The sequence below is a fragment of the Nuphar pumila genome, chromosome 6, assembly GCF_984573655.1.
Source record: "Nuphar pumila chromosome 6, dmNupPumi1.hap1.1, whole genome shotgun sequence".
Lineage (NCBI taxonomy): Eukaryota > Viridiplantae > Streptophyta > Magnoliopsida > Nymphaeales > Nymphaeaceae > Nuphar > Nuphar pumila.
Window position 1 is genome coordinate 28,139,396 of NC_143254.1, and position 10,485 is coordinate 28,149,880.

At 36.8% G+C, this 10,485-nt stretch overlaps 1 protein-coding gene across 1 annotated transcript; it reads left to right on the top strand.

Annotated features, from left to right (window-relative positions):
• The first annotated feature begins 5,715 nt into the window (after positions 1-5,715).
• LOC149834487 (uncharacterized) lies at positions 5,716-6,922 on the top strand. Its single transcript, XM_090010146.1, has 2 exons — positions 5,716-5,954; positions 6,777-6,922. The coding sequence occupies exons 1-2, from the start codon at positions 5,733-5,735 to the stop codon at positions 6,861-6,863; spliced, it is 309 nt and encodes a 102-aa protein (XP_089866272.1). The 5' UTR covers positions 5,716-5,732; the 3' UTR covers positions 6,864-6,922.
• Positions 6,923-10,485: the final 3,563 nt, after the last annotated feature.

The window sequence follows — 10,485 nt, forward strand, 5'->3', positions numbered from 1 at the left end:
AATCAATTTCAACCTTTTGAATCATTTCTCCAATTATCTTCAAATTTATTTCGAAATCACTTAGAAAATCCCCAAATTTCTAAAATTATTCTTCTCAAAAGCATACATTTCTGCATTTGTATTACACTACAAAAAAATAGTTGATTAGCGACGGAATTTAGCGACGGAGTTATATCGTCGCTACTTAGCGACAGATTAACGAGAGAAATGAATCCATCGCTATATTTGTAGAATTTTACGAAACTAGCGACAGAAAACATTCCCTCGCAAAATCCGTCGCTAAGTAGCGACGGATTTTGCGAGAGAATGTTTTGTCGCAATAAATACGACAGTTAGCGACGGAATTGCGACGGCTAAGATTCCGTCGCAACATAGCGACGGCCTAGGCGACGAAATATTTTCTGTCGCCTTTTTTGTTTTTTGAATTACGATGGCTTAGCGACGGAATTAATCCGTCGCTAAGCCGTCGCTATATGTCGCATTACCCCTAATCCCAGCCCTCTTTTTCCTTTCTCCTTTCGCTGCTCCCGCCCGCCGCCCTCTCCCTCCTGCCGCCCTCTTCCTTCCGTCAACCTTCCGCTGCCGCCGTCGCTGCCCGGAGCAACCGCAGGTACGTAAATGGATTGGAGGTCGACCCCCTGCTTTTTCCGGCAGGGGGTCGACTCTGCCAGGCGGTCGACCCCCTGCGTTTTCCGGCAGGGGGTCGACTCTGCCAGGCGGTCGACCCCCTGCGTTTTCCGGCAGGGGGTCGACTCTGCCAGGCGGTCGACCCCGGTAGGTGGTCGACCCTCTGCCGTGTCCGGCCGGGGGTCAACCCTGGTAGGGGGTCGACCCCCTGCCGTGTCCGGCCGGGGGGGGGGGGGGGGTCGACCCCCCGCCATGTCCGGCCGGGGGTCGACCCCCCGCCGTGTCCGGCAGGGGGTCAACCCCGGCAGGGGGTCAACCCCTTTTGATGTCTGGCAGGGGGTCAACCCCCTGCCTTGTCCGGCCGGGGTCGACCCCCTTGCCGTCTCCGGCCAGGGGTCAACCCCCTGCCTTGTCCGGCAGGGGGTCAACCCCTTTTGATGTCCGGCCGGGGGTCGACCCCCTGCCGTGTCCGGCCGGGGGTCGACCCCCTGGTTTCTTGCTCTTTTTTTTCTTTTTTCAGAAATTAGGGTTTTTATTTTATTTTTATTGTTTAGTTTTCTTTGATTTTCATTGATTAGGATTTTTTATTTTGATTTTCATTTATTAAGCAATTGAATCAAATTTCTTAAATTAAGGCTATTTGTAGTTAATTTAATTAGGGTTTTTTATTTGATTTTGTTTTATTAGGGCTTTGAATCAAAATTTAAAAATTAGGGCATTTTATAGTTAATTTGATTAGGGTTTTCTTGGATTTGATTAGAGCTTTTATTTTTATTTTCTATGATTAGGGATTTGAATCATAATTTTTTTAATTAAGGATTTTTAGTTAATTTGGTTAGGACTTTAAATCAAAATTTTTTAATTAAGGCTTTTATAGTTAATTTGATTAGGTTTTTTTTATTTATTTAGAGTTTTTATTTTTATTTTCTATAATTAGGGATTTAAATCACATTTTTTTAATTAATACTTTTTAGTTAATTTGATGAAGGATTTTTTTGTATTTGATTTTGGCAGGTTTTTTCCTTGTTTGATTAAGGTTTAAATTGTGGCTTTTTTATTTAATTTTATGGTTTATTTTTCTTATAGTTTATGATGTTTTGGTTTATTTATAATTTATTTTCTTGTATTTTAAGGTTTTATGATTTAATATGGTCGAATAATTTCATGGTGACTTCATTTTAAAACATCATTTTTTTTTGCAGATTTCTCAACAGAACTTGCTTGTGCCCCGCCACCCGTGGTAAGTAAGTGACAAAAACAATGCAAATCGGGTAAATACCCGTGGTGAGTAAGTGATGCAAGCGCATCACATGTTATTTAATTTATTGAATATAACACTTTATTGTTCACACACTCACTTAGTTGTTGATATCTATGACTACTTTGTTGGAGTTCGGAGATCATGCTGAGCATGATTTTAATGTATGAATATGGAAGTGTTCTTATTTTTGGAGTACGGAGTCCATGCTATGCATGGTAGTAGTTAGTGGGATATTGAAGTGTGTTTGCTGCAGGTACATGTTTGATATTTGTTTGATATGAATTATTTCGATGTATTGCAATGTTTGATGTGATTGTATCCATGCTTACATGTAGTTACTTTCAATTTGATTATGTCTTCCATGTGAAATTGTATACTGAAAGCATGCTTCAAATGAATGTATCGTGTCATGAATAGTTTGCACATGAAAATATTAAGTTATCAATGCATGCATCATAATTCTTGTGATTGTATGACATCATATATTGCATGATAAATTTGATATTTTCTTCATCATAGTATTCTGATGGTTCTCTTTTAACTGGTTAGGATACTATTCGTAACATCATACGACAGAATGACTGCAAACCGTGAATGGATGTACCGTAGGATAGTAGACAATGAGTTATCGCATGAATATATGGATGGTGTCGACAGTTTTATTGAATTTGCAACGGCAAGTGTCAGTACGGTAGATCCCACAGGTCGGATTAGGTGTCCCTGCAAGATTTGTAAGAATAATCGATTTGTAGAACCTCATGGCGTTAGACATCACCTATACAGGAAGGGTTTTGTGAGTGATTATCAGAACTGGACGTTTCATGGAGAAGAATTTTGAAATGTATATTCTTGTCAGATGCATGTTCGACCTAAAAAAAAAGGTTCGTAATAAAGCAAGAGTAGAAGGCTCTATTTGTGAGGCGTACACTTTAGAAGAGATTTCAAATTTCTCATCTATGTACTTCGAACCTCATATTTCAACACGTTACACATGCCCGCCCCGTAACGATGATGGAGAACAAGTAACTGTAGCTGACAAGCTGTCGATATTTCAACGACTTGGGCATGCATTTGGTAGTTGCCGATCAAGGCTATTGACAGATCGAGAGCAAGATGCAGCACACATCTATATTCTTTTTAATTGTTCAGCGATCGACCCATACATCGAGTAAGTATATGTATATGCAACTCAATTATAAATCCTTTTATGTTCTATATGTGGATACATGGCTCGGTAATATAAGTATTTGTGGTTTGCAGACGATTTGATCTGGAGTTGCAAAGCAAAGTTTCACATCTCACTAATGCAGAAGTACAAAAAGAACGTGAAACTAAGTTTGTGGAGTGGTTGAAACAGTTGGTAAAGAAGCTAACATAAATTTTGTACTTATAAACAACACTAAGTTACTTAATTGATCGTGATCACAATAATTGTTTATGTCTGTGCGTAGGTTCGCCATGGTGATGTTAAAGATCAAGGAATATGTGATTTAGAAAATGGTCCGACCAAAGTTGTGCAATGCTACAACGGGTATATCGTAAATGGTTATCGATTCCATACAAAAGACTACGGTATAAACAAATCAACGATAAATAGTGGCGTGTGTGTCAAGGGTAGCAGCTACGGTGAAAATGAACATGATTACTACGGTGTTATAGAGGAAATAATGGAGTTGACTTACTTAGGCATGAATAACAGGGTTACGGTATTCAAGTGTCATTGGTTTGATCCAACTGCAACAAGACTCGACAAAGCTTCAGGCATTGTGGAGGTGAATCATAAATCCAGGTTTGGAACATATGAACCATTCATATTAGCCTCGCAAGCTCAACAAGTTTATTATACTTCATATCCGAGTATAAAAAAGTCAGATAGAAATGAATGGTGGGCAGTTTGCAAGGTGAAATCCAAACTATACCCCGAGTATGATCAGTTACAAGAAGATGAGTTAGCTGAAGACAGTGATTACTATCAATCAGATGATGTCTGTGACTTCGCTTATGGTCACGATGTTGCGCATGATATGCATGTCATATCTCCATTGGCTGATGAAACATTCATAGAGGAATGTGATCCAAATGATGTACCAAGTGGATGGGCAAACAATGAAGAAGAAGAAGAAGAAGAAGAAGAAGAAGAAGAAGAAGAAGAAGAAGAAAGTCAAACTAGTGACGAGGAAGAATTCTCAAGCTAGTGAAAAAAATCTTATACTACAAACCTCTATTTAAATGCATTGTAATACTTGATGTGAGTTGTATTGCAATACTTGGTGTGAATGATTAAAAATTTTATTTCAATGTATTGTAATACTTGATACGAATGATTCGAATGCATTGTAATTTATCTGAATGTATTATAATTTATGCAATTAACGAATGATTTGAATTAGTGCAATACTTGATGTCAATGATTTGAATTATTTGAATGCATTGCAATGCTTGATGTGAATGACTTGAATGCATTGTAATACTTGATGTGAATTATTTGAATGTATTGTATGACATATGTTATTTGTTAGAATATGGTTCGTGGAGGTTATAGTGGTCGCTCATCCAGTAGTAGCCAGGCTCAACCTTCATCTTCACGGGCTCCTGTGATAGGTATATCATATAACTAATTAGATGCTTGATTAGTTCAAATGCACATTCTGAGAACTTGGTGTGTATTTTTTTACAGATGATGTTGCGCCTGTATACGACCCACCTACACCAGTTGATCGCACAAGTCAACAGCCAACACAGGAAACAGGGTCTTCACAGGCTGGCACAAGAAGACTCATTCGAATAGTGTATATCGATAATCGACCGTAAGTATTTTGTTTTCAATTATTGCATATCTTTTAAATATTTTATATTGATATTTACTGTGTAACAATTCATGTGCAGCACGAGGTTTGAGCCACAAGAAGTAGTACGGGAGATTAGGAATTCACTTCTTCAACATCTACCAGGACCAGTTGCTCAATGGAAAGAGTACCCAAAGGAGGTATTAGACAGATTGTGGTCCTCATTCATGGTATACAGTTGTTCCTCATAGTTAATGTGTTTCATATTTAATTTATTTAAGCAATGTCTACTAACTTTCTGAAAATATTTGTAGGCTTCGAATCGCTTTGCAACTACGGTGGAAGAAAATGATGCAAGGAAGGTGTGGCAGAAGGTGGCTGCCAATCGATTTGCAGACATGCTGCACACTATGAAGACTGCAGCAAAAAAAGCATCTGGCGTAGTAGATGATCCATTACTGTGGAAGGGTCATGGTCCTATTACTATCAGGAGAGATTACTGGGATGAAATGTGCGATATGTGGGCGGGAGATGCATTTAAAAATCGCTCTGCGAAGGCTTCACAAAATCGATCGAAGATGCCCGAAGCCCATCTACACACAGGTGGATCTAAGACATTTGGGAGCCACCTAAAGAAAATGGTAACTCATCAATATATAATATTAATTTTATAAGTATAGTTGCAAATTTGTGTACTAAATCTTTTGTCATTTAACTTCGCAGGAAGCAGAAAAAGGAGGCAGTGTACCATATAAGGATGTGTTTGTAGAAACACATAAACGGAAGACCACGGGAGTCTTCGTATCAGAGAAGGCGAGAACGACAACGGTATGTATTAATTCTATTAATAATCATTGCAATATATATGCAAGTCATCATAATGTTATCATTAATTATTAATGAATACTTTAAACATTATTTTGTAGGAGGCATATGAGCAACAAATGGTAGAGCGATATGGTGAAGACGCTACTCAGCATCCATCATTTGATCCTACAGCATGGGTGACTGCAGCAGGTGAACCCAAAAAAGGTCGCGTGTTCGGGTTTGGGAGTAATATGAACACTTCACCAGTTATTGGTTCTTCCAGTTACGGCTCACCAACTTCTTGCGCCGACATAAGCTCCAAGCAGCCGACTATTCTTTCCGGTGATGATGTACGCGAGATCATTAATGAATCACTGAATAACTACTTCCAATACACCGTCGCCCCCTTTCTCCGAAATGAGATCAAGGCCGCTGTTCAGGATAGGGGATCTTCGATTCCAGGTCCCTCTCAGGTATAATCACATATATAGTTTTTTTGACTATCTTAAAGCACATCTGAGCATGGTAGAATCACATATAGAGTTTTTCTAGATGCCTTAGAACACATATGAACATGCTATAATCACATATTCAATTTTTTTACTGCCTTAGCACACATATGAGCATGATAGAATCACATATATATATATTTAACTTTTTGTCTGTCTTAGAGCACATATGAGCATGATAGAATCACATATAAAGTTTTTTTGATTGCATTAGAACACATAAGCATGCTATAATCACATATTCAGTTTTTTTACTGCCTAAGAACACATATGAGCATATTATAATCACATATTCTGTTTTTTGACTGCCTTAGCACACATATGAACATGCTATAATAACATATAGAGTTTTTTAACTGCCTTAGAACACATATGAACATGTTATATATCATTTATGATAGAATCACATATAAAATTTTTGGCTTTGCCTGCCTTAGAGCACATATGAGCATGCTATATTCACATATTCAATTTTTTTACTGCCTTAGCACACATACGAGCATGATCGAATCACATATATAGTTTTTTGCTTGCCTTAAAGCACATCTGAGCATGGTAGAATCACATATAGAGTTTTTTTATATGCCTTAGAACACATATGAACATGCTATAATCACATATTCAATTTTTTGACTGCCTTAGCACACATATGAGCATGATAGAATCACATATAGAGTTTTTTTATTGCCTTAGATCACACATGAGCACATGATAGAATCACATATAGTGTGTAATTTATTTCATTATATTTTGTTTATCAATACTGACTGTTCTTTTCTTGTGTAGGCTGCTAGCGATAATCAGGGTAGTGGAGCTGAAGGGACAGATAAAGACAATGAACAAGAAGACGCACAAAATCTTGGCGATGATTAGAGGACTGTGTTGAAGAAGTTCTATTTTTTTTATTTTTCCTAATTGTAATTGTTGAATTGTAAATAATTAAACTTTTTAGTTTTAAGGTGGAACGATTAATTATTATAGATACTTGTTATATGAATTTTTTTGTGTGGTTTGTTTTTTATTTACAGGAAATATAAATTGTACAGGAAATATAAATTGTACAGTTCTCCGTAATTAATTTTTAAATAAATTTTTTTTGATTTTTTTTCGTTTTTGCGACGGATTAGCGACGGATGATTCCGTCGCTATTCATATTAATCTAGCGACGGCTTAGCGACGGAATTAAATCCGTCGCCACGCCGTGGTCGCCGTTTAGTACCGGCGGATTGGCGACGGAATATAGCGCTCGTTATTCCGTCGCAATTAGCGACGGACTTGGCGACGGAATAATTCCGTCGCCAGTTAGCGTCGAAATATTCGCGACGTAAGCATACTGTTGCCGCGTTGTCGCTAATCCGTCGCTAACATGGTTAGCGACGGATTAGCGACGGATTAGCGACGAAAGGTGGTCGTCGCTAATCTACTGCTCTGTTGTAGTGTTACACAAGCATGATTCTTTGTGCATTCTTAGACTTAGAATAAGTTGTTAGACAATATTTAGGCAAAGCAAAAGGCATAAAATCGATCATTGGTTCGATTGCCTCTGGTAAAGGTGCAAGGAACGGTCGAACCTCGTACCGACGAGCGAATCTCGTCTCTTAATTTTTCTCATAAATTTTTAAAACAGAAGCAAGTAATCTTTTCAAAATTTAAGGTTACGTGAGACTTTTGCAAAAGAATTCCTCTCTCTCTCTCTTCTTTTATTTTCTCTTCTCTCTTCTTTTTCTATCTTTTATTTTCCCCTTTAAAAAGGGAAATAGAGGCTAGAAAGGGAAAAGAGAAGGGAAAAGAGGAAACCGAGAGGAAAAAATTTGTGATGATCACATTGTGTAATATCGATGAATGTACTCATTTGAAAGGTATATTTTTATTTATACTTTTTTCTCTAATTTTATTGGTAATTTATTGTATTACGAGATGTATATTGTTGACAGATGCATGTTTGACCTCAAAAAAAAAAGTTCAGAATAAAGCATGAGTATAGGGTTCAAATTGTGAGGCGTACATATTAGAAGAGATTTTAAATTTTTCATCTATATACTTTGAACCTCACATTTTAACACGTTATACTTGCCCACCTCGTAATGATGATGGAGAATAATTTACTGTGGCTGACAAACTATTGATATTTAAACTACTTGGGCATGCCTTTGGCAGTTGTCGGTTAAGACTCTTAGAAGATCGAGAGCAAGACGCATCACAAATCTATATCCTTTTTAATTGCTCAGCGATTGACCCCTACATCGAGTAAGTATACTTAATATGTAACACTAAGTTCTATACGTGCGTACATGATTCAGTAATATAAATATTTGTTAAGTGTAAACGATTTGATCTGGAGTTACGAAGAGAACTTTCACATCTCACTGATTCAGAAGTACATAAAGAATGTGAAAATAAGTTTGGGGCATGGTTCAAAGAGTTGGTAAGGACGATGACATGCATTCTTTTCGTATAAACAATAATATGTTACTTAATTGGTCGTGATTACAGTCATTGTTTATGCTTGTAGGTCTGTCATGGTGATGTTAATGATCAAGGAATATGTGATTTACAAAATGGTCCGACCAAAGTTGTGCAATGTTACAACGGGTACATCGTAAATGGTTATTGATTCTATACAAAAGACTACGGTGTAAATAAGTCAACGATGAATAGTGGTGTGTGTGTCAAGGGTAGTAGTTATTATGAAAATGAACTTGACTACTACGGTGTTATTGAAAAAATAATGGAGTTGACTTACTTAGGCATAAATAACACAATAACTTTATTCAAGTGTCATTGGTTTGATCCCACAGCAACAAGAGTCGACAAAACCTCAGGCATTATGGAGGTGAATCATAAATCAAGGTTTGGAATATATAAACCATTCATATTAGTCTCGCAAGCTCAACAAGTTTACTATACTTCATATCCAAAAATAAGGAAGTCAGATAGAAATGAATGGTGGGCGCTTTGCAATGTGAAGTATAAACTATGCCCTGAGTATAATCAGTTACAGGAAGACAAGATTGCTGAAGAGGGTGATTACTATCAATTAGATGATATGTATGATGTGATTGTATGCTTACATGAAGTTATTTTCGATTTGATTATGTATCTATGTTCATGGAATTGCATATCATGTTACATTTCATGCATACTTAGCATGTACATGCATAGTTATAAAATTGATTCATGTAAGACTTTTAAATCTTTACATTTCATGCATATGTCATGTTTATGCTAAGATCAAGAGTTATATAATTGATCTAAATAACATTTTTATTTGTTAGAATATGGTTCATAGAGGTCACATTGGTCAAGCACCCAGTGGTCGAGGACCAAGTGGAGGTCGTGGGACATTATTAGGTAGATGTCTTTGTGTTATATTTAAATATAGGAATTCATTATGTTTTTGCTTATATGTTGATATAAAAATTGTTACTTGTTAATCGTGTTTATAGGATCCCAACTCAGTGATAGTCAGTTTCAGCCTTCGTCTTCATGTAATGCTTCAATAGGTATATCATTTAAATAAATGTATAATTGATTAGTTTATATGTGCATTGTGTGAATTTTTAACTCATTGTTCTATAGAGGATGTTTTGCATGCACATGACTCACTTACACCAGCTACTCATATACATCACGAGACAACGCCGGATGCAGAGTCTTCTCAGTCTGACATTCGACAACTCATTCAAATAGTGTATATCGATAGTCGACTGTAAGTATTACATTATCACTTATCTAATACTTATCTTATAAATAGTGTATATCAATAGTCGATTGTTAATGTATATCAATTCATGAGCAACGCAAGGTTTGAGCCATAAGAAGTAATACGAGAAATTAGGAAGTCACTACTTCAGCATCTACCAAGACCGGTCACTCAATGGAAAGAGTACCCGAAGGTGGTGTTGGAAAGATTATGGCTCTCATTCATGGTATACAATCGTTTATCATAGATAATGTGTTTCATATTTAATTTTTTGTTATAGTTATATGCACTAACTTTCTAAAATTAATTATAAGCTTCGAATCGCTTCACGACTACGAAGGAGGAGTAGGACGTGAGGATAGTATGGCAGAAGGTGGCTGTCAATCGATTTGTCGACATGTTGCACAATATAAAGACTGCAACAATAAAAGCAGCTGGTGGGATAGATGATCCACTGCAGTGGAAGGGTCATATCCCTTCTACTATCAGGATAGATTATTGGGATGCAATGTGTGACAAGTGGGCGAGCCATAAATTTCAAAACCGCTCAGCAAAGGCTGCACAAAACTGAGCGAAGATATCCGATGTCCATCTACACACAGGTGGTTCTAGGACTTTTGGGAGCCACCAAAAGAAAATGGTAACTCATCAATATATATATATATATATATATATATATATATATATATATATATATATATATATATATATATATATATATATATATATATTGTCAAATTTATAAGTATTTTTGCATACTTTCTAATTGATTTTGTTATCATTTAACCAAGC

Excerpts from the sequence above, each read along its gene's own strand:
- LOC149834487 (XM_090010146.1), top strand. The coding sequence starts at position 5,733 with ATGAACACTTCACCAGTTATTGGTTCTTCCAGTTACGGCTCACCAACT. Across the intron at positions 5,955-6,776 it reads CGATTCCAGGTCCCTCTCAG|GCTGCTAGCGATAATCAGGG; the intron begins GTATAATCACAT and ends TTTCTTGTGTAG.